The sequence below is a fragment of the Schistocerca nitens genome, chromosome 3 (assembly GCF_023898315.1).
Source record: "Schistocerca nitens isolate TAMUIC-IGC-003100 chromosome 3, iqSchNite1.1, whole genome shotgun sequence".
NCBI classification, from domain to species: Eukaryota; Metazoa; Arthropoda; class Insecta; order Orthoptera; family Acrididae; genus Schistocerca; species Schistocerca nitens.
Window position 1 is genome coordinate 714,179,165 of NC_064616.1, and position 25,880 is coordinate 714,205,044.

Here is a 25,880-nt window from a genome sequence, read left to right on the forward strand (position 1 = left end):
GGTTAACTCTCGATTGGTTTGGCTGCTCGAGTCTCGACGCCTACTTACCAATGTACAATGTGGATTTCGAAGGCGCCGCTCTGCTGTCGACCATCTGGTTACCTTGTCGACCTTCATCATGAATAACTTCTTGCGGAAGCGCCCGACCGCGGCTGTGTTCTTCGATTTGGAGAAGGCTTACGACACCTGTTGGAGGGCGGGCATTCTCCGCACCATGCATACGTGGGGCTTTCGCGGTCGCCTCCCTCTTTTTATTCGTTCCTTTTTAATGGATCGCCAGTTTCGGGTACGTGTGGGTTCTGTCCTGTCCGACACCTTTCGCCAGGAGAATGGGGTGCCACAGGGCTCAGTTTTGAGCGTCGCTCTCTTCGCCATCGCGATCAATCCAATAATGGATTGCCTCCCAGCTGATGTATCAGGCTCCCTTTTCGTGGACGATTTTACCATCTATTGCAGCGCGCAGTGTCCACGTGTCTTGGAGCGCTGTCTTCAGCGTTCTCTTGACCGTCTTTACTCCTGGAGTGTCGCCAATGGCTTCCGTTTTTCTGCCGAGAAGACGGTCTGTATTAACTTCTGGCGCTACAAAGAGTTTCTCCCACCGTCCTTACGACTCGGTCCCGTTGCTCTCCCACTCGTGGAGACAATCAAATTTTTAGGCCTTACCTTTGACAGGAAACTTAGCTGGTCTCCACATGTATCATATTTGGCCGCCCGTTGTACCCGTTCTTTAAATGTCCTCCGTGTTCTCAGTGGTATGTCGTGGGGAGCGGATCGAACCGTCCTACTTCGTCTATATCGGTCGATCGTCCGCTCCAAGCTGGATTATGGGAGCTTCGTATACTCCTCTGCACGGCCATCCATCTTACGCCGCCTCAACTCCATACAACATCGGGGTTTACGACTTGCGATCGGAGCATTTTATACCAGTCCCGTAGAGAGTCTTCATGCTGACGCTGGCGAATTGCCACTCACCTACCGGCGCGATATACTGCTTTGTCGGTATGCCTGTCGGCTACTGTCAATGCCCGACCATCCTTCTTATCGTTCCTTTTTTGACGACTCTCTTGACCTTCAATACGGGTTGTATGTCTCTGCCTTGCTACCCCCTGGAGTTCGCTTTCGTCGCCTCCTTCAACACCTTCATTTTTCACTCCCTGCAACCTTTCGAGTGGGCGAGAGCCGCACGCCACCTTGGCTCCAGGCTCAGGTCCGCGTTCACCTCGACCTCCGCTCGCTCCCAAAAGAGGTCACCCCCGGTTCGGTCTACCACTCCCGTTTTTTGGAACTTCGTTCGAAGTTCAACAACATGACTTTCATTTATACAGATGGCTCTAAGACCAATGACGGGGTCGGGTGTTCCTTTATTGTCGGGGCACAAAGTTTCCAATACCGGCTCCATGGCCATTGTTCGGTCTTCACAGCTGAGCTCTTTGCCCTCTACCAGGCTGTTCTGTACATCTGCCGCCACCGACATTCTGCTTATGTCATCTGCTCAGATTCCCTGAGCGCCATCCAGAGCCTCAGTGATCCGTACCCGGTTCACCCTTTCGTACACCGGATCCAACGCTCTCTTCAGCAGCTGGTGGACATCGGTACGCCGGTTAGCTTTATGTGGGTTCCTGGCCATGTCGGTATCCCTGGGAACGAAGCTGCAGATGCCGCGGCCAAGGCTGCAGTCCTCCAGCCTCGGACAGCTTCTTGTTGTGTCCCTTCGTCCGATTTTAGCAGGGTCATTTGTCGGCGCGTTGTGTCGCTGTGGCATGCCGATTGGGCTGCACTTACCGACAACAAGCTTCGGGCCTTAAAACCTCTTCCCGTGGCTTGGACGTCCTCCTCACGCCCTTCTCGGCGGGAGGAGGTCGTTTTAGCAAGGTTAAGAATTGGACACTGCCGGTTCAGCCATCGCCATCTGCTGACGGCTGCGCCGGCGCCGTTCTGCCCATGTGGGCACTTGCTGACAGTTCGTCACATATTAATGTCCTGTCCCGATCTTAAAACACTGCGCCTCGATCTTAACCTGCCTACTACTTTAGATGCCATTTTAGCGGATGACCCACGAGCAGCTGCTCGTGTTCTTTGTTTTATCAATTTGACAAACCTCGCTAAGGACATTTGATGATGTTTTTTAATCCTATGCCTGTCAGTCTGTCTTTTATTGTTTTCCCTTTTAGTTGTTGTTGTCAACTTGTGCCTCGCGGTGCATTCTTAGAGTAGTCAGGGCGCTAATGACCATTGAAGTTGTGCGCCCGAAAACCACAAAAAAAAAAAAAAAAAAATACTGTATACAAACATTCTGTTGATACACAGTCTGTTACAGGCACCACCAGTGGGCACCAACTACACTTCCCAGCAGTGCACGAAGCAGGAAACAGGTGGCACTACTATCAAGGAAACAAGCACCATCCTAATGTCATATGATTGTAGAGATACTTCCACCTGTTGCATACTTAAGGCCAAGCACAGCTTCCAGCAACATTATTCAACTGATCACTCAATTCTAGTCGAGGAGCCGGCTACACTCGTAGCTCATAAATTGGAACTTGCTGAGACCTGTCAGGATGCTGTGCTCTACACTGCACGATATCTTTACTGCTTCATGGCACTCCAAATGGCATGGCTCCCACGGATACCACACCTACAGTCACTTGGGATGAGGCTTCCCTTGGAATTGAGATTATGCCAGTGAACTTTGTTTTTGTTATTATCAAGTGATCATGAACAATCCTTCATTATTAGAACTAAACTTACCTGTGAACTTATGCCATGAATAGTGTTCTTTACTTTAACCTGGGAATCTCATTTACTGCAGTGTGCATAATCCAGTTATGATGAAGACAAACTTTCATTATGAAAATCATGAAGGAAAAATTAGAGAAATTTGAGCACATATGGAGTGATACAAACAATGTTTATGCCCGCACATCATGAAACAATGGAATGGGAAGAGACAAAATGTAATGGCATCAGAAAGGGGAGAGGGATGGTTTTGGTACAACATGTAATATCTAGTGTGGTTTGTGCAGTACAGATGTAGACAAATGCCAAAGAAACTCTCCCGTAAACCTCACAACAATAGCATCATTGGAAAAACAAAACAAGGAGGTGAGTGCCTGTGGTAGCTTATATACGGCACATTGGTTCTTGACAGAATGAACCATTCCTTCTGAAATTTAGTTTATCCTCCAGTGAAACATTCAGTTCAATTAAAACTATATTTGGCTGAGTCATAAACATTAGTGTGGGAGGGAAAGTGGGAGTGAGATGCGGGTGGATTTAAATTACAAGCTGGGTCATGAGACACAATGGGATAGCTGATCATATGTCCCCACGTACATTTACATCTACGTACATACTCCACAAGCTGCCTGATAGTGCATGGCAGATGGTACCCTGTACCACAACTAGTCACCTCCTTTTCTGTTCCGCTCACAATGAGTGAGGGAAAAATGAATGGCTATATGCCTCCATATGAGCCTAATTTCTGTTGTCTTCATTGTCCTTATGCAAAATGTATGTTGGTGGCAGTATAATTGCTCTGCAGCCATTTTCAAATGGCCTTTCTCTAAATTTTCTCAATAGTGCTCCTCAAAAATGCCAGTGACCTTGCTGCAGTGGTAACACCAGTTCCTCTCAGATCGCCCAAGTTAAGTGCTGTCATGCTTGGCAATTTCTCAGATGGGTCACTGCCTGGGTGTGCTGAGTGCTGTTGGCAAGCAGGATGCACTCAGCCCTTGTGAGGCCAATTGAGGAGCTACTTGATTGAGGAGTAGTGGCACGAATCAGGAAAACTGACAATGGCCAGGAGAGTGGTGTGCTGACCACATGTCCTTCTGTATTCACATCTGGTGACACCTAACAGCTGAATGGCCTGTCGGTACCATTGAGCCTTCATGGCCTGTTTGAATGGTTTTTGTTCCTCAAAAACAACATTGGCTTCCCCCCAACAACTACCGTTTGACTTCCTGAAGCATGTCCACACTCCTTGCATGTTGTTCAAACTTGCCAGAAACAAATATAGCAGCCCACCTCTGAATGACTTTGATATTGTCCTTTTTCTGACCTGATACAGATCCCAAACACTTAAGCAGTACTCAAGAATGGGTTGCACAAGTATCCTGTAAGTGGTCTCCTTTACAGATGAACCACACTTTCCTAAAATTCTCCCAATAAACCAAAGTTAACCATTTATCTTCTCTATCAGTCCTTATCCCCCCCATGAATCATGGACCTTGCTGTTGGTGGGGAGGCTTGTGTGCCTCAGTGATACAGATGGCCGTACCATAGGTGCAACCACAACGGAGGGGTATCTGTTGAGGGGCCAGACAAACGTGTGGTTCCTGAAGAGGGGCAGCAGCCTTTTCAGTAGTTACAGGGGCAACAGTCTGGATGATTGACTGATCTGGCCTTGTAACAATAACCAAAACGGCCTTGCTGTGCTGGTACTGCGAAAGGCTGAAAGCAGGGGGAAACTACAGCCATAATTTTTCCTGAGGGCATGCAGCTTTACTGCATGGTTAATGATGATGGCGTCGCCCTCTTGGGTAAAATATTCCGGAGGTAAAATAGTACCCCATTCAGATCTCTGGGAGGGGACTACTCAAGAGAACGTTGTTATCGGGAGAAAGAAAACTGGCGTTCTACAGATCGGAGCGTTGAATGTCAGATCCCTTAATCGAGCAGGTAGGTTAGAAAATTTAAAAATGGAAATGGATAGGTTAAAGTTAGATATAGTGGGAATTAGAGAAGTTTGGTGGCAGGAGGAACAAGAAATTTGGTCAGGTGAATACAGGGTTATAAATAAAAAATCAAATAGAGGTAATGCAGGAGTAGGTTTAATAATGAATAAAAAAATAGACGTGCAGGTAAGCTACTACAAACAGCATAGTGAATGCATTATTGTGGCCAAGAAAGACACGAAGCCCATGCCTATTACAGTAGTACAAGTTTATATGCCAACTAGCTCTGCAGATGATGAAGAAATTGATGAAATGTATGATGAGATAAAAGAAATTATTCAGATAGTGAAGGGAGACGAAAATTTAATAGTCATGAGTGACTGGAATTCGAGTGTAGGAAAAGGGAGAGAAGGAAACATAGTAGGTGAATATGGATTGGGGGTAAGAAATGAAAGAGGAAGCCATCTGGTAGAGTTTTGCACAGAGCATAACTTAATCATAGCTAACACTTGGTTCAAGAATCATAAAAGAAGGTTGTATACATGGAAGAATCCTGGAGATACTAAAAGGTACCAGATAGATTATATAATGGTAAGACAGAGATTTAGGAACCAGGTTTTAAATTGTAAGACATTTCCAGGGGCAGATGTGGACTCTGACCACAATCTATTGGTTATGAACTGCAGATTGAAACTGAAGAAATTGCAAAAAGGTGGGAATTTAAGGAGGTGGGACCTGGATAAACTGAAAGAACCAGAGGTTGTACAGAGTTTCAGGGAGAGCATAAGAGAACAATTGACAGGAATGGGGGGAAAGAAATACAGTAAAAGAAGAATGGGTAGCTCTGAGGGATGAAGTAGTGAAGGCAGCAGAGGATCAAGTAGGTAAAAAGACGAGGGCTAGTATAAATCCTTGGGTAACAGAAGAAATATTGAATTTAATTGATGAAAGGAGAAAATATAAAAATGCAGCAAATGAAGCAGGCAAAAAGGAATACAAACGTCTCAAAAATGAGATTGACAGGAAGTGCAAAATGGCTAAGCAGGGATGGCTAGAGGACAAATGTAAGGATGTAGAAGCGAGTATCACTAGGGGTAAGATAGATACTGCCTACAGGAAAATTAAAGATACCTTTAGAGAAAAGAGAACGACTTGTATGAATATCAAGAGCTCAGATGGGAACCCAGTTCTAACCAAAGAAGGGAAAGCAGAAAGATGGAAGGAGTATATAGAGGGTCTATACAAGGGCGATGTACTTGAGGACAATATTATAAAAATTGAAGAGAATGTAGATAAAGAGGAAATGGGAGATAAGATACTGTGTGAAGAGTTTGACAGAGCACTGAAAGACCTGAGTCGAAACAAGGCCCAGGGAGTAGACAACATTCCATTAGAACTACTGACAGCCTTGGGAGAGCAAGTCCTGACAAAACTCTACCATCTGGTGAGCAAGGTGTATTAAACAGGCAAAATACCCTCAGACTTCAAGAAGAATATAATAATTCCAATCCCAAAGAAAGCAGGTGTGGACAGATGTGAAAATTACCGAACTATCAGTTTAATAAGTCACAGCTGCAAAAAACGAACACGTATTCTTTACAGATGAATGGAAAAACTGGTAGAAGCCGACCTCGGGAAAGATCAGTTTGGATTCTGTAAAAATATTGGAACACGTGAGGCAATACTGACCCTACTACTTATCTTACAGATAGATTAAGGAAAGGCAAACCTACGTTTCTAGCATTTGTAGACTTAGAGAAAGCTTTTGACAATGTTGACTGGAATACTCTCTTTCAAATTCTGAAGGTGGCAGGGGTAAAATACAGGGAGCGAAATTCTATTAACATTTTGTACAGAAGCCAGATGGCAGTTATAAGAGTCGAGGGGTATGAAAGGGAAGCAGTGGTTGGGAAGGGAGTGAGACAGGTTTGTAGCGTATCCCCGATGTTATTCAATCTGTATATTGAGCAAGTAGTAAAGGAAACAAAAAGAAAATTCAGAGTAGGTATTAAAATCCATGGAGGAGAAATAAAAAGTTTAAGGCTCGCTGATGACATTGTAATTCTGTCAGTGACAGCAAAGGACTTGGAAGAGCAGTTGAATGGAATGGACAGTGTCTTGAAAGGAGGATATAAGATGAACATCAACAAAAGCAAAACGAGGGTAATGGAATGTGGTAGAGTTAACTCGGGTGATGCTGAGGTAATTAGATTAGGAAATGAGACACTTAAAGTAGTAAAGGAGTTCTGCTATGTGGGGAGCAAAATAACTGATGATGGTCGAAGTAGAGAAGATATAAAATGTAGACTGGCAATGGCAAGGAAAGCGTTTCTGAAGAAGAGAAATTTGTTAACATTGAATATAGATTTAAGTGTCAGGAAGTCGTTTCTGAGGGTATGGGAGTGAAAAATGGACGATAAATAGTTTGGACAAGAAGAGAATAGAAGCTTTTGCAATGTGGTGCTACAGAAGAATGCTGAAGATTAGATGGGTAGATCACATAACTAATGCAGAGGTATTGAATAGAATTGGGGAGAAGCGGAGTTTGTGCCATAACTTGACGAGAAGAAGAGACCGGTTGGTAGGACATGTTCTGAGGCATCAAGGGATCACAAATTTAGCATTGGAGGGCAGTGTGGAGGGTAAAAATCGTAGAGGGAGACAGAGATGAATTCACTAAGCAGATTCAGAAGGATGTAGGTTGCAGTAGGTACTGGGAGATGAAGAAACTTGCACAGGATTGGGTAGCATGGAGAGCTGCATCAAACCAGTCTCAGGACTGAAGACAACAACAACAACAACAACAACAACAACAACAACAACATCAGTCCTTATATGCTCATTCCATTTCATTTCACTTTGCAGTATTAGGCTTAGATATTAATCAATGTGACTGTTAAGCAGCACAGTACTAATGCTGTATTCAAACATTATGGGTTGTTTTTCCTACACATCTATATTAATCTACATTTTTCTACATTTAGAGCTAGCTGTCATTCATCACAGAAGCTAGATATTTTGTCTTGGTCATCTTGTACCCTCCTACAGTCACGCAACAATGACAATTTCTGCAGACTGCTGCTAATTCAGTCTGCCAGATCATTCATGTACATCTAAAATAATAATGATCCTATCACACTTCCTTGGGGCATTCCTGGTGCTACCCTTGTCTCTGATTAACACTCACCATTGAGGGAAACATACTAAGTTCCATCTGCTGATACTTTCATTAACAGCCTGCCGTGGGGCACTGTGTCAAATGCCTTTCAGCAATCTGGGAATATGGAATCTGCCTGCTGTCCTTCATCCATAGTTCACAGAATATCATCTGTGAAAAGGGCAAGCTGAGTTTTGCATAGGTGATGCTTTCTAAAACATGATGAATCATGGACAGAAGCTTCTGCCTCAAGGAAATTTATTGTATTCAAACTGAGAATATGTTTAAAAACTCTGAGCAAAATGATGTTAAGGGTATTGGTCTATAATTTTGTGGATCATTTCTTTTACCCTTCTTATATACAGAAGTCACCTGAACTTTTTACAATTGCTTGGAACTTTGTGCTGGATGAGAGATTCATAATAAATGCAAGCTTCATGAGGAGCTAATGCAATAGACTAATGTTCGTAAAACCAAACTGGGATTCCATCCAGACCAGATGAGTTATTTGCTTTCAACTCTTTCAGTTGTTTCTCTATGAGAAGGAAGCTTATTACTGTCTCCTCCAGTCAAGAGTCCACGTGATTGTCAAATGAAATTGCATTTTTAAAATTCTCCTGCCTGAACAGTTTCTTAAATGTGAAATTTAGGAGTCTGGCTTTCCTTTTGCTGTCTTCTACTGGTACATCAGACTGGTCAAAAAGTGACTGGATAGATGCCTTAGACCAACTTAGGAATTTTACTCAGGGTCATAATTTGCTCAGTAAAATCTTGTGCTAAGATATGATGGCGGTAATTGTTGTATGCTTTGTGCATTGATCATTGTACAGCTGCATGAATTTCTACTAACTTTTGCCAGCCATCATTTGTGCATTCTCTTTTGAACCAGGAGTCTTGATTCCTCAGCATTTTCCAAATTTTGTTGTTGAACTACTGTGAGCCATTTCTGTCCTTAACCCAATTACTCAGCATATACTTCTCCAGAGCATAATTTACAATCTGTTTGAACTTTGCTCACAATTCCTCTACATCTACCATACTGGAACTAAGCACTGTCAATTCATTATCTAAGAGGGATGCTAATGACTGCTTGTCTGATCTCTCTAACAGAAATACTCTCCTAGGCTCCTTGATTGATTTATTATCGATAGTAATCATAGTCACTATGATGATGTCAGTCACTAATATCTCTCTCTGTAGTGACACTGTTGATCAAGTCAGGCCTGTTTGTAACTACAAGATCAACAATACTTCCACTGTGTGTGGACTAGCTGCTCAAGGCAGTTTTCAGAAAACATGTTCAAAACTACATCACAAGAATGTCTGTCTGTACCTCCAGCAATGAATTGATAAATGTGTCCATCTATTCTCAGCAGGCTGAAGTGGCATCCAAATAATACTGAAAGATCTTGTTGTTTCTGTGCTACTGACTATAGACTTTCTTTGAATGACTCTAACACTGTCACAGTGGTATCAGGTGGCCAGTGGAAACATCCAACAATTAATTTGATTTCACCTACACCTGTTAGATGCAATCAGATATCTTCACTGTCACACCAAATTCAACCTCAGCAGAGACAATATTTTTGTCAGCTGCAATGAACGCTCCCCCTAATGTGGAATTTAATCTGTCTTTTCAATTGAAATTCAAAGAATTGCTAAGTATATATATCAGAGCTTTCTACTTTGGGTTTCAGCCAGCTCTCAGCCCTGAGAATAGCTTGAGTGCAAGGAATTCCCTGAGGGCAGTACATTTGGAAAGTTTGTTAAGAATACTTCTATACAGAACTGGTAAAGGTTTAACCATGGAGCAGATTTGATTGGATATGGAGATCCTCAAGTGGTAAGACACAGAATCTTTATTTACAAAATTTATTTACATAGCAAATAATTACAACACAAGTGTTGCATACATTGTTGCTTGGTAGATACTTTGATTCATAACAAAATTAATCACTATACAATTGTAAATTAAAATAACTAAACATAAACAGGGTTTTAACCACCTTAAGATTTAACCAACCAAACATACAAAACACCTGTGCCTTAGGCCACAAACATAATTTTATGAAAGATTTACAGGCCTTAGAGTAACTGATAATTGGATCTATAATTAACATTACTTTTGCATGGGCTCAGACCCACTTTCATCTGAGCAAAATTATTTTAAAAGGCTGATGGATTTCTGCCCCTTCAAGCAGTAGAGAATTTGTTCTATAATTTATGTTAGTTTTGCATGAGCTGTAGACCAGCCAATAACCTTTACCTGAACTTGCTATCACAGAGCATGAAGTATGTTCCTCAAACCAGCACATACTCAATTTCACTGGGCTAACATTAATATTTTCAGGCTGCTATTGGTCCCAACCACCACTGAGTCCCCATGCTGCATTAAATAATCTCTAGAGTACTCAATAGTGAGTGGGTTTTTAAAACAAACAAAGAAGCACAATCAGTTTACAAATTAAGACGGACACATGAGTTTCAAACAACTTCTCAAAATAGGCATAAGCTGGTAATGTGGAAAAGGTCTTGAAGTAAGACAGTTACAGAAATATCCCTTCTCTTTCTGACACCCAGGAAACACACTGGATAAGAGTTTTACACAATTTCACTGAGCTGTGGGAAAATATACTCTTAGGTGGAATTCAGTGAATGCTCACCACTGATTAAACAGCAGGACAAAATGGACAAGAACTTAGAGCACAGCTTTGGAAAAACATGGTGTCAGCATCTCGTGCCAAGACCAGCGGCCCAACACAATTGTTGGCTGCCCCCCCCCCCCCCCCCCGCCCCACTCTCTCTCTCTCTCTCTCTCTCTCTCTCTCTCTCTCTCTCTCTCTCTCTCTCTCTCTCTCTCTCTCTCTCTCTCTCTCTCATATGCTATGGTCAGCATCCAGTCCAAGACTCCACTGGTGCTGCCTAGATGTATCAGTCATGGGCATTGCACATGACCCTGGTTCGATTCCCGGCGGGGTCAGGGATTTTCTCTGCCTCGTGATGACTGAGTGTTGTGTGATGTCCTTAAGTTAGTTAGGTTTAAGTAGTTCTAAGTTCTCGGGGACTGATGACCATAGATGTTAAGTCCCATAGTGCTCAGAACCATTTGAACCACTTTTTTAGCACTTCTGGAAGAAAGGCTATTGCAGAGGCATGGCTTAGCCACAGCCTGGGGGATGTTTCCAGAATGAGATTTTACTCTGCAGTGGAGTGTGCACTGATGTGAAACTTCCTGGCAGATAAAAACTGTGTGCTGGAATGAGACTCGAATTCAGGACCTTTGCCTTTCACTGGCACACAGTTTTAATCAGGCAGTTTCATAGCAGCGCACACACGTCTGAAGAGTGAAAATCTCATTCTGGACAAATCATAAATCTATAAACAGTGTGGCAAATACGAAGTTTTTAGGAATTAATATTGATTGTCAATTGACACAGTATGAGCAGACAAAGATATTGGCTAATAGATCGCCATCAACAAGTTACGCCCTTAGGGTCATATCACTCATTTGTACCAACCAGTGCCTTGTAGTGTCATACTATTTCTATGTAAACCATATTCTTAGCTATGGGATTCTTTTCTGGAAACCAAAAAATGATGGCCAGAAATCTGAAACAGCAGAAAAAGATCATAAGAACAATATCTAAAAGCAGTAGCCAGGCTCATTGTAAGGAAATATTTTTAAGAATGGGTATATTTACTGTAACAATTGATTTTACCTAACAACCTGTTGTGTTTGTCAGGTAAAACTTTAGTAAGTATGTCACCAACAGTTTTATACATGAACATGAAATGAGTACCTGTCTGCACTTAGATTTACCAAAAGAAATCAAATTAAAAACTCAAAACAGTATTGCCTATCAGGTATTGAAACTGTATAAAAATTTTCCCAAGGAAATAACTAAAACATTCATTTTAAAAAAAGTTAGTCAAATTCTGTTTCTTAAATAATGCATATTAAATACTTAATGATTATAAATTAACAACAGCCTCAGTTAAAATTGATACTTATACAGTTGCTGACAGGGGTGAGAAATGTTGAAAATATTAAAACTTAATGATTACTTAGAGAACTCAAAGTAGGTTTAATAGTAGTGGAAAAAAAGTGATCCCTATTGCATGACACTAATGTCTCACCATTTTTCAACATTTCCCTCATCATGAATGGATGCAGAATCAATTTTTCAGATGGACAAGAAGGAAAGTATGGGAATGTAACAGAGACATTGTTGCATGGTCATCGTTCTGATATCATCTGTGGTAAAGTGTGAAGAGATTAAATGAACAGTGTATAATTATTTCTCAGATTATTAAGCTAACTTATTCCAAGTACATACAAACATAAGAGAATTGTATCTTTGGTGTAGCTGAATGAGGTAGTGCATTTGTTAAGACACTGTCCTCAAATTTGAGAGAATAGAGGGTCATGCTTTGTCCAGTCATCTCATTATATATATGTTTATACTGCAGTCATATGGTTCCCGGTTGTATGTATGACTTACATTTTTCTTGTATTAAGCTGACAGATCCTATATCACTGTAAAGTAATTCTTGGATAAATAAATTACAACAACTAATATGTGGGAATAAGTAATGCAATTAGTTTTTACCTTGAAAAGGAATCATCCCAGCATTTGCTTGAAGCAATACAAATTAAATACAAGAAACACGGATCAGAAAGATCAGAAATGGAGTTGAACCATGTTCACACTAAACAGGCATGTTGATACCTTATGCACTGCACCACCTTACTTTGGGCTACATAAGCTTCTTATTTCCTGATAGATGGTAATGTTCTTCAGTAACCTAATGGCTATGTTACGTAACAACATAAATCTCTGTCAAAATGTATAAAGCATCACCAGTACAGTATAAGCATTACTTGCTAATGGGTTCTCTTGTCTAAATATGAAACTATGTGCCACTGGACCATACTGCACATAAGCAGGTCAGATCATCTTCATGAGACAACTTGACATATTGTCACAGTTCTTTGTAGAAGGTGCACTATAATCAGTTTCTTATTTCAAGGAATGTTTTTGATCTTCTGCCATTTTAATTCACACATCTTGCCACTGATGGCATGGCTTCCTGCATCAATCATCTATGGCCACTACCAAATACTGTCCATTTGTCAGTGCTGAACAGAATTATATGTGCTATGAATTTAAATTTGAGAAATTTACAGTAGTCGCTAATAATCTGTTTATTGCAGATCTAGATTTCAGCCACTGTGTGACTATTATCAATGTTAAGAACATATAAGAATACATTAGTCTATGTATTGCCCATCTCACTAGATTTTAATTATGATAACCACACATTGGTTAAACACTAGCTATATATGCAATGAACAGATTATTAGTGACTGACTGATGGATACTTCTCAATTTTAATCAACACTGTCACTGAGCACACCCATTCCATATGGAATCGCACCTGATACTGTGAATTTATTCACCAACCATGCTCATTTTCAAACTGAACAGTGTTAATCAAGTAGTCTAAATTTTGTTTGTAATATGTCTACAGTATGTAAAAAAAAGCCTAATATGATGTCTGTTCAGTATTAGAAAACAATACGCACTTTTGGAGGTGTAGATTGCAATTATGGAATACGTTACTACTGAAATATGATGCTAATCTAAATACAGTGTCAGTTTTATTAACATTTCTTGCATAGATATGTGGTTTTCTGATTGATAAAACACATCCCCATCACAATGTATAATCACTCTCATATTCCTGATTTTTCCCTAAAAACTCAATTACTGCCAGATATATTTATCTAACACTGATCAGTTGCAAAGGAAGAAAACAAAACCAACCAATATGTATTAATGTTTCCAAATGCAAATAAGTAACTTTACATTTAGACAAATTTTGTACTCATATGCACAAAGAAACTTCCCATTTACAATTAGCTTTTCAGGAATTCACATATGTAACAAACATTTTTAATACAAGAGACATACAACAAAAAGTAAGTTTTTTAATCAAACTTGAAAATAGTATAAATCAGTTAACGAATGCAAAAAGTATATAACTCTGTTGGCAATGTAATCACTAACAGTAGTACATCAAACGCGGCTCATAAGAGGAACAAAACACCCCAAAAGTTTGCAAACTGACACTTGAATACCATGTACGATTTATCTCTTTGGAATGGGCATATTAGTTATTTGGTAACAAATGTAAAAATTACTATATGATTGAATTACTCTCTCTCTTTCATCTAGCAAATGTGAGAGTGGAACAAATTATTTTACATATTTGTTACTGCATTTTTTTTTTACCAAATGTGAGTTTTTATGTATTCACCTGTATATTTGCAGACTGAATTTTTGTTAGAATTATATTATACCCTGGAGGTTTGTAAAATTACATACATTTTAGCCATTGTTACATGAACTATTAGCTGTTATAGAAAAAGGTGTTTAACATAAAATTTGGGCGTAATAAGCTCCCAGTTCCATGTTACTTATATAAACATATTTTACAGCAAGTAAACTGCTAATCAGACTTTAACAATACATATACAATGTTAAAAATAAAGATTTTTCAGTTGGTTGGTTAGTTGTTTACTCATCCAGAGCATTTACAAAATATCAGAAATGCGTACGGTAATATTATCTTCTCATTTGGATTTTATCTGCCTCTTTAATCTTTTAGTGCAATTTATTGCACAATTTAATTTCCTTGTATAAAATGCTGTTTTGTGTTTTTGTTTGTTTACTCTTGGTAAATGTAAGTGCAGCCTGCCTCTTTTTTCAGGATCATGAATGAAGCCATTTGTGAGATAAATGCTGATTTTCTTCTTGATTTGAACAACACACTGGTAGACATAGGCCTACTCCCATGGTGTAGTTACTCTCTCCAGCTGTTTAAATAGATGTACAGGGACCTCAGCTACTATATTTAGTTAATATTCTAATAACTCTTTACTGCACTTTGAAGACTGTGTCTACACTTTGTGTATGGGGCCCTCAAAAACTATTCCATAGCTAAAGTTGGAGTGCATATATGTACAGTGTGTAACGATAAAGGCATCATCTGTTACACACTGGTGACAGATTTCTAAGGGCATAATAGGAGTTGATATTTTCTTTGCTAGTGTATTTGTGGGTTCATTCAAATTCTGGTGACATTCAATATTAATTCCTAAAAATTTTGTGTTTACTATAAAAGTTGCCCTGAGGTACACATATGTTAATGTACTTGGAAGCTGATAAATGTTTCACTAACATTTTTATTTTGTTTGAAGCCAGTGCTACCACTTTTATTTATATAAGTTGTTTTTCAAGTATGATTGAAACCAGCCATTGGCAATACCTGTCATTCCTAATTATTCTTATTTGTTTTAATGGAATTATATGGCCAACAGTATCAAAGGCATTTGACAGGTCTAACAGATACATCCATGTCTAGGGCATCAAACGTCACTTCTGTGAATTTTACTGTGGGTGGTCCTGTACTTCTACTACTCCGGAAACCGAACTGTGCTTCATTGAGGAGGTTATACTCCTTCAAGTAAGTCATTAGCCTCAAGTAATCAATTATTGTTATAATGAATTTCTAATGACTTTGTAGCTTACTTGACAGTGCTATTATCTTTCATGTACAGGATAGTGTAACAGTTATCCATACTCATGTTACTATTTTGACCTTGTGCAACAGTCACGCAAACTCGTGTTCGAATGAATTAGTTTTTGCTTTGAATAAATCAGTTTTCCTTTTTCCATCACACTCATTTTTCATGCATGAGAAACATACGCATATAGATATATGTGAGGTGAAAAAATTCTAAGCTTTTTAAAGAATGGTTTACATGATTTTCAATGATTTGCATGTTCCATTGTTTTCACAATCCTTTTTGTATCCATAAAGTTGATATGCTGTGAGGGGGATTTCCCCAGAATATGAAAATTACCTCAATAGGGAATGCATAAGAAACAAGAGCAAACTGATGGCAATTCAGTCCCCAGTATAAGCCTTCAAAATGTGTAATGAGCAAAGCTGACGTTCAAGAATTTCCCACCGAGAAAGACGTCTTGTTAATCTACAGTAGATGCAATTTATTTACTTATTTTTCCACAACTAGTTTTTAGCGGAGAAATCTATCAAATAGATGCTTCTGAATCATTTATCACAATAGTGGCTCCACAGGTTTTAGTTGTTACGGAACACCAGAAATCAATAGATAACATTCATTATTTCAAATTAGAGTGTGACAACCTAGCAACATTCTATTGTAGAACACATAATAAAGGTGGTGGTGTTGCCATTTACTGGAGAAAATGTAAGCTTATAACCACCACAGAAAAAGTGCTGTGGATGAGCAATTTCTACATTGACAAAGATTTCAAAATGGCAGTTCTCAAACCCACATTTCAAACTGTCCATTTCTTTGAGAAATTTGGATCCTTTCCTGAAATTAATGTCAGGTTGTAGAAGTGTAAAGCTTGTCATATTTGGAGATCTGAATCACAACACTTTACATCACTGCCAGGAAAGCAAATGTTTTACATATTGTATCCTATATTATAGGGCTAAAGATCTATCTGGACTGGTATGCACTAGAAAAGTTAACACACAGAGTAGTTCAACTGATCATATTGTAAAATATTATGACCACATCATCTCAATAGACATCATAAATGATCATCTCTCAAATCATTTAGGTTACACATCAGTGCTAAAATGCGTTACCAAATTTAAACAAAGGAAAATCTATGAGCACAAGAGAATATTATCTGCAAACAACACTGCTATGCTAAGACAGAGTTTAAGTAAAGAATATTGGGAATCGGCTATTATTAGCAAGTACCATCCCTTTAAAGGAAACGAGTAATCATACAAATCCACCCTTAAAATCAAACCCTGTTAAAAAAAATCTGGAAGAAAAACTGGAAATATGTAAAGCTTGCACAGGCTGACTAACTCTCAGTTGCATAAAGAAGTCAGAAGGTTATATGCAGAAACAGATATAAAGCTCCAACAGATATAAAGCTCCAACAATGTTTCAAAATACTTTTTGTCAATTGTATTCAAAAGGAGAAACAGTACAACAGAAACAAATTAATAATGTAGAATTAACTGTGAAAAATATCATTTCTCATACACTTCTAATTAACAATATTTTTAATAATTACTTCATAGCTACTGTCGAACATGATGTCTGCATGGAAATGGGTACACAGCATTAATTTGAGTCCACTAACAAACAGAACTGCACTACACTACCTGCGCTATGCCTTGATGACATCCTGCAGCTTATTGGAAGCCTCAGAAAGAAAGAAAGACTGCAGGATTATATGATTTTTCTCCATACTTATTGAAGAAATGCAAACATGAATTAGTGTAGCCATTGCATCTAATAAACTGTGTTCTTAAAGACTGTGTATTCCCTGACAATTTGAAACAAGCTGTAGTTAAATCCTTACACAAAAATCGGAGATAAAACCGGACTACAGATCCATTGCCCTACTCTCCCCATTCACCAAATAGATTGAGAAAATAATGATGAAAGGAATCTTGGAACATTACAATAATGCTGATATATTAGGTGAATTTCAACAATGTTTCAGAAGAAGGTTAAAGTAACATCAGCAGCAGTACAATTATGAAGAGTCCCAAAAGTAGGAGTATTTCTGGATCTCTCAAAACTTTTTGATAGGGTACACTGACAGAATCTTATCAAAAATTATGATGAACAGTGTCTCTTGCAATTGCCAGAAACATATTTAGAAGGTAAACAGTGTACATAAATTATATGTGATGATGGAGAAATACTGGAGAGGATATGGTCAAGAACGAGAAACACAGATTTTGGTGTTCCTTAGGGCTCCCTTTTAGGTCCATTCCCATTCATACCTTATGTAAATGATCGCTCAAGTTCTCTAAACAATAAGCATTTCATCACTATGTATGCCAATGATACATACGGTGTCTGTTATGCAGACAGTGAGTCCAGCCTAGTTGAAGAGATTCAAAACTTAATTGAAATCAGCAGAAGTGCCGTTTGAAAAAGACAACTTCAAAGTTAACACAGAAAAACAAATATTAGTTGCTTTGAACAGTCGTCCAAATAGACAAAATATTGAGATTGATGCGACTGCCAAAACTCTGTTCAAAATGTAAATTTTTGGGTTTATACATAGATGACTGACTTTCATGGAAGTAGCAAGTCTGCAACATGTTGTGGGAAGGGAACTTAATTCTAAAACCCTTAGGACTGTATATTTTGGATCAGTATACCCTTTCTTCTCTTATGGAATAGTACTGTGGGGTGTGATTGGCATATTAATATTAAAAGGGTTTTCATGCTCCTGAAGGGAGCTCTGAGGATCATAGTGAACATGAAACAAGGAACACTTAGTGAAAGCCTATTCACTGGATTCAATATTCTGACAGTTGATGCCATGTATAGACTAGAAATCATTCTGCTAGTAAAAGAAGACACTAAGGTAAAAAATATGAACCTGGAAATTGACAACCGTGATAAGGCACAAAAAAGTTTTTCATAGTTAACTTCTTAACAGCAAAAAGCCCCTATGTCAAGGCACATGTTTTTCATATTTGGTTAACAAATGATGTTAAGATGTTGACAGGGTATACTTTTTAAAAGTGACCCAGGCAGTGAATTGTCCAAAAATGTGTGTATAACTTGGATTTATCATGAACAATAATATATAAGCATAGAAATTGAAGCATGCTGTATATATATATATATATATATATATATATATATATATATATATATATATATATATATATACACACTTACTTTATTGACAATGCCTAGGCACATAACATTGTGTTACAAGCAGAAAAAAGTATAAAAATGAAAGTGTGACCAGTATTAAAAAAAGCTGTATGTGAATGATCCACACAGTCTAAAATAATTATTGTAAGAAGCACCATGAAAATATTGTCACCAACGTTACATACATACATACATGCATGCATGCATGCATGCATGCATGCATATGCACATGAAATGTTACATATATAAAACTAATTGTGAGGAGACCGTTAATTGCACCTGCTGTGGAATAAAGATATCAGTGTGGAAATTTATAGGACCAAAACCCATTAAACAAAATGTAAGAGTTGCTGCACGAAGCTAAAGAAATGGTCAGCTTTGTAGTTAAAATTCTATAACCGCCTGGGATGACGTTAGTCTATGATCATTTTAGAGCACTTCCAAAAAAACTTATTGTACCTCTCAGTACACTGTTTGACAGTGTATTGTGTCAGATGGAGTTCTGATTAATGCACTCATTCAATATTATTACATCCTACAGATAGCTCTTTTATTTTAGAATGATAATTTTCTCTCACCCATACTCAGAAAAACAGCAGAATTTGCAGTCTAAATGCTATGTCTGCCTCTGCCATCACTGAGATTTTGAAGGTCTTCCCTACATTACAGTAACACTGTTTTACTTTTTCCATCAATGTAATAACCAAATAACACTGATTTCTGTCGTATGTTATAATCTGAGCTCATCTGAATTACTGTTAATTTGATGAGTTTTCTTAATATCATTAAGACTATCACTTACTTGTATAGGGTAGAATCTGAATTCATCCATATCATTAGGGTTTTTAGGTTTAACTAAACAACTCCACATACCAATATGATGTGTTACATTTTGAAAATGTTTTAAGATTCCCTTTGTGCTACTTACCCAGTAAAACAGGACTAATAAGAAGTTCCAATGGCATCCACTTACCTTACAAATGAAGGAAGATTAGTGTTTATCTCAAGCCACCATAGCCAGGAGTGCACAATATATGGATGTCTGCACCAGTGTTTTAAGGCTAAGTGCATAGTCAATCACTAGTCAAAGAATTGAATGAATAATTATACATTTAGTGTTGCGTGTGATACATAAAGATCCTGCAAAATATGTATGTGTAAATCTAAAAGAAAATCAGTGTTCCAGCAAAGTTTTGAATACTAGGACTGGAGTGGCTAGTAAACCTAACCAACAGGAGTTGGTTACATTGAGATAGTGCTTGGAGCCTGGCAACAAATGGGCTACGGCAGTCTGAGTTCAATGAACCATCAATGATGAGGTCATTAGAGATTGACACCAAGTGCTTTTAGGGCAAAGATGGAGGAGAAAAATTAGCCACATCCTTTTCAAGTGAACTATTCCACCATTTTGGTTAAAACTTAATTATTTGTGTATGTCGCAATTATATTTGCATGCCTCTATGATGGAATGAGAGTTTTATAATTACAGTAAATTTTTCAGTGGAAAATGAGGAACCAGTTACATGACTTCTTTAGCTTGTCAAGCAGATATGATTTCTGTGTGTGTTTGATGACAGATTCATTACCCAATAAATTCTTTACATTACTGGCTAAGATATGTGAATCTGGCTGAATACCTCTCTCCTTTCTGTACCACAGAAGGACTGAGTGATCAATAGTGTAAATCTTTTCTCCTGCTATTATATTTATCAATGTCACTGTTGTTTTCAAATTGTGATTGAATATTGACAACAAACTTCAAATGGAAATAAATTTACTGTAAGACTTGTCAGTATACCTGTTTAAAAAATTATGTACAAGAGGCTTCAGGGTTGATAGCACAAATTATTCTTATTACATGCTTCTGTGCAGCAGACACTAGCCGTCGGTGATTAGTTACCTCAGTATATGATGCCATAGGACATTAGTGACTACGAATAGGAAAGGTAAGTCTACTTTTTGACATGTCCATCATCTGATAGTTTTGGAAACCCCAGAAAACCTAAACAAGGAGGCTGGAAGGCAATTTTAGCTCCTGCTCTTCTTGAACGAGAATCCAGTATGCTAACAGCAGCATCCCCTTGCCCAGCATCTTACCTTACACTGCATTAGGTATGTTACACACCATTTACAGAGGGATATTTGTTTTTTACATGTTAAACACATTCCATATTGCAGTAGATCAGAAACAAGTGTAAAATATGGTACATGGTCACTGCACATTGTAATCATCAAAGAAACTCTCACTGCCTACTTAGTTAATGCAAAATTTGCTGCTCATGCAGAGGACTCCAAGTAAAAATCTGTTTGTGCTCAACTTATGGAGGGGTCACCACGGTAAAAATAGAACATTTCTCTTCTTCCATAGCACTGCAACTGTTTCCTGAGTACAGTGATTCAGAAACTAACTTGAAATATGCACATGTCTAGAAAGGGATCCACCAACTTTGAGACAATTTAAAAAAAAAAAAACTTAAACCTTGTGAACTGTAAGATCGTGCATAATAAAACAATACTCTTCCTGTTTAAAACGGTTAAACTCGTGGTCATCTATATGGACTATGCATAAAAGTCGTAAACATACAAGGGAATGATATAACAATGGTTCAGTTTCTATATTTGAACAAAACATGAAAATTAGAGTTCTCATCATGTCTAATCCATATACAAGCAGATAATAAATAATTTGTTGTTATAGGATGGAATGTTTATGCTTTTGAAGTTTATACAGCCACATGTAAGTCACTTGTGGAATATGTTCAATTAGCAGTAATTTGTACATCCAGGGAAGTTCCTTCATATAGCTATGTGAAAATAAATATTTCAATTTTTGTGTTGTAAAACCCACATTCTTTAAAGAATTACTTATTGGGAGACAGAGCTCCAACAAATGACAAATAACAAAATTTATTTTGTTAACAATTTGAGCAATACCTTAGCCATGATATTATACTGAGGTACCTTTGCTGTCATCATACTACAACAGTAAATGCGAAATAAGATTTCTGTCTAATAATTCCACACGCCAAAATTACTAATAGGTCTTCAGCACTGATACTGAAGTATTATTACTCTAAATATTAGCAAAATTACTACACCTTTTTGCGTATGTACAAATAAAGAAATCTTACTATTGTAACAGTAAACTAGAAGTCTGTATTGCTCAAGGTAACTATAATTTAAGACACGTACCAATTCATTTCAGGGAAGAATTAGAAAAATGTAAGGTGCACAAGGAATCAGATTTATAGACAATGGAAATGCTGTGAAATAAAATGTATTCTTAAAACATAATGTTACATACATTATATATACATATATGTAATTGACAATAAAAATTTCATTCCATAAAAAATGACATGAAGAAATAAACCACTATAGAAATGTCATAAGAAAAATGACTTATGAATATTGGATTCCATTCTTCATGTGCTATTACATTTTCATTAAATTAATAAAACATTTAAACAAAAAATCCAATTGTACAGCCATCACAAAATTTTGCCATAAAACTGACAAATATAGTATATATTGGACTTCCATGCAACAAATAACATTTCTTAACTACTCAAGCTGCCTGCAAGATCTGAGATGTTATTGCACATTACATCACTACACAACCCAGATTTAAGGTCTGAGCCAATTCATAATACTGGTGTCATTTCAGTTCCAAATTAGAAAGTACAGTGTCACACCACACAAAAAAATATCAATACATTATATTAAATCTGCCCAGTCTATAAAGTAACATTTTAATACTGCACTTTTCTTTTAAAAAAATAGAGTATAGCAACAGTTTACATAACACTTTCACATTATGTGCAACTGGACACTGACTTTGTGGTAGTCAGATGTTCATGTCTGATCCTCACTGTATGGAAGTTCCCTGAATGTCTAGTAGAACACCTACTTGGATTTTGCTGTAGCATCTAGAGTTTATACAATTTCGCATATTCAAAATTGTAAGTGCTTAATTTCATTAGACAAAACTTCTCTGCAATTTAACAAATTGGACCCATAATATTTAGATTGTTGTTATTTACATGGAATGCAAAAACTTCTGCAATGCAGAATGAAAGCAATAATTATAAGAGTTTTAGTACAATCAAAACTTTAGTGTAAGTTAAATGATTAAATGCTTGTTTTAAGGTTTACATAACTTTGTTAGAGGAACATAAAGCAGTTAACAGAAACAAGGGAATAAAACACAAACAGAGCTCCACATGTCTTTTTCTGTTTGTTTCAAATACTGAAATAATGAAAATTATTCATTAAAGTGGCACATAACATACAGCCATACGTTATTCATATAAGCAGTGATTGCACGACTACACATTTGTTTTTAAGGTGCAAAAACTGCTTGGAAAAAATTAATATGGGTGTACCACATAATTCACAGACAAGTAACAGTAACTGTACATTTACAACAGTTTGATAAATCAGTTAATTACAGAATTTAACAATATCAACACCTTACTTAACTGTTTAAGTAATGATGAAAGCATAGTCAATTTTCTTCTTTGTATAATGGGCTAAAGTACCATACGTAAGACAGTGATTCCTGACATGTCATGATATATTTAAACAGAATTGTGCATTTGGTCATTTGAACAAAGCATTCAGAATATCAGTTACTTTATGCAACAGATCTCTCAATAAATACTGGTAACTCTTCATGAGGCAAAGTGTGTAGTTATTTTGTTGCATTTACTGTACATGATTGAACGAACATAAAATATCACTTGCTCACTCACATATAAAGACAGAGCTCAGTATGCTAACTTATCAACTAAGAATATAAATTCCAGCACCAAATGTATGCAGGCCCCATTACTCTTTTTTTTTCTTTTCTTAAAAAAGCCTCCTATTCAAGTCAAAGAGGAAAGAAATGTTTCCTGTTTAAACATTAATATGAGATGTGACATGATTGTGCAAGTATGCTACACTGTAAAAGTGGTACCAGCTACTTTCACTATCATTTACTCTTTGAAGTTAGCGTCAAGAGAACTGTTACACACAGGAATTTTAGCATACTCCCTCACAATTTGACCACCACCAGCACACTTTATTGCACATAGGCATTTTATAACTACAATATTCACACAGGAACACACAGTTTAACCTGTGGCTGCAACATATATTTCACCTTAAAGTGCATAGGAACTGACAGCAAAATATAATCATTGTGCACAAATATAAACATCATTGATCATATACGTTACCATTTGGGCTTTGTTCACTAGGATGCAACAAAACAACTGGGGATTTAAATGTCTTATTACTAACACTTTCTTCAAGACCTTCGCCAGCATATGTCAACAACGGTGAAATCTCACAAATCACAGATGATCCCTTGTCTGTTACAATCTTTCCACCAGCCTTAGTCAAATACTGGTAATGAAGTGAATACAGATCATTACGGGCAGTTGTGGGTGTGTCTTTTTCAGCAGTATCGGCATTTTTAAGGGCACTGAATTCCTCATTTCGCTTTACTTCCCATGTAACAAAATTGTCCGCAAACTGAAAGACGTCAAAAACAAATTTTTCCATTTTTATACCATTGGGTTTCTCTGGTTTACAAATGTTACCTTGTGCATCAACATAAGGGATCTTTTTCCTGGCAACATGTAGCTTCAAATTATTTTCATGCTTATTTGCAATCTTCTGAAGAAACTCTGTTGTGAAAAAGTGATTGCAAATATTACCAGCTCTGAATGTTAATCTCCCATCAATATCACTCTGCTCTGCTGTTTTTAATGTAATTTCACTGTATTCAACAACTTGATACCGGCCATCCACCTGACAAACAACGCCTACAGGTTCTTCTGGAAAAGATTTTTCTACTACTTTTGCTCCACACTCTGCATTCTTGCTTATACAATAACCAATGAAAACTGGGTCAGCTACTTTAACCAAAATGTTATCGACACTGTATGCATGAAGATAACTAATACCCCGTCTCTCAATATCATCCAGCACTTTACGGTCCCGCAAAGCTCGATACAGTCCTCCATTCCCATCTGGTGCTCTTGACAGCTTATACTTTCTATCCATGATTATTTTTCCATCAAATGTGAAGCATGGAAGTAACCCCTGCTCAAACATAACAATATTTTCTTTTTTAAGACCAAAATAGTTGTGGTTTGCAAAGTATTCCTGTGTGGGGCACATAGTTGCTTCACTGGTCATGATATACCATGTTATATGATTGTAAACTCCTGTTCGTTCACAAGCAAGCTCCTGCAGCCTCAGAATTCTTTCTGCCTGAACCTGATACAGAGACTTATGAGAAGGTAGGCCAACATCATACATACCTTTAGGATATGATACTCCAAGTCTTGTACCCTGACCACCTGCCAGAAGCAACACACCCACTTTGCCTGCAGAAATCTGCCTCAAACCTTCATCTTCATAAAATCTTAGGTCTTCTGCTTCTGATCTGATGACACCACCATAAAATTCTGCTGGGATAGGCTTCATGCGATCATCCAGTTTTGCTTGATCTTCAGTGAGGGACTCCACAGCTCTTCTGAAATACGAAGTAACTTCTGCCACGTTGACTTCTTGTAAATCCAGCAGTAACTCTGCTCTCTCCTCTTCAGACAGTTCTTCCCAAAACCGCAACAGGTGCTGCTGTCCATATTTTGTTAGTTCCTGCTTGCATTTGCCGATGTCCAACATTCTGAAACTGTGTTAGCACAGTTCTGACAGCAGCTACGGACCGACACTCCCCACAACCACCTGCGCTGGAGTGCACACACCTTCTGTTGACATTTCTGGCTTTGACAGCAGCTGTTCATAGCAGACACCAAACTTGTTACCCCCACCCGTAAACGTGCGCGGCCCAACGTCATCAGCACCAGCCAATAGAATACTTCGCGTGGTACGCGTTGCACTTGGCAAAGTTACTCCCTCTAATAATACAGTTACGTGACATACAAGACACTTAACTGACCTCTCTTCATCAAGGCTCGCAGCTGTAACGGCATTACCGGCAGCAGTCATCTTGAAACCGTAGGAAATTGCATGCGAAATATAGTTCTATCGTATCCTTCGCAGACGTGGCGACACTCTTAATCAGTGCTTGTCGCTTAGCGTCATGTCGCTTGGACAATATTACACAGACATACACAATCCGAGGTATCGAATTATTACAGTTGAACTGTCGAAGGTCGATATATGTATTCTCGAAATACCGTTGTTGTTAATAAAATTAGGAATAAACCTGACATTTACCAATATATCACAATACGAAATTGGGACACTTTTTTATTTTTTTTAT

At 38.0% G+C, this 25,880-nt stretch overlaps 1 protein-coding gene across 1 annotated transcript; it reads right to left on the reverse strand.

Annotated features, from left to right (window-relative positions):
- Nucleotides 1-21,859: 21,859 nt before the first annotated feature.
- LOC126248686 (UDP-N-acetylhexosamine pyrophosphorylase) lies at nt 21,860-25,415 on the reverse strand. The gene has a single exon (XM_049949963.1). The coding sequence runs from the start codon at nt 25,277-25,279 to the stop codon at nt 23,801-23,803; it is 1,479 nt and encodes a 492-aa protein (XP_049805920.1). The 5' UTR covers nt 25,280-25,415; the 3' UTR covers nt 21,860-23,800.
- Between the last annotated feature and the right edge of the window lie 465 nt (nt 25,416-25,880).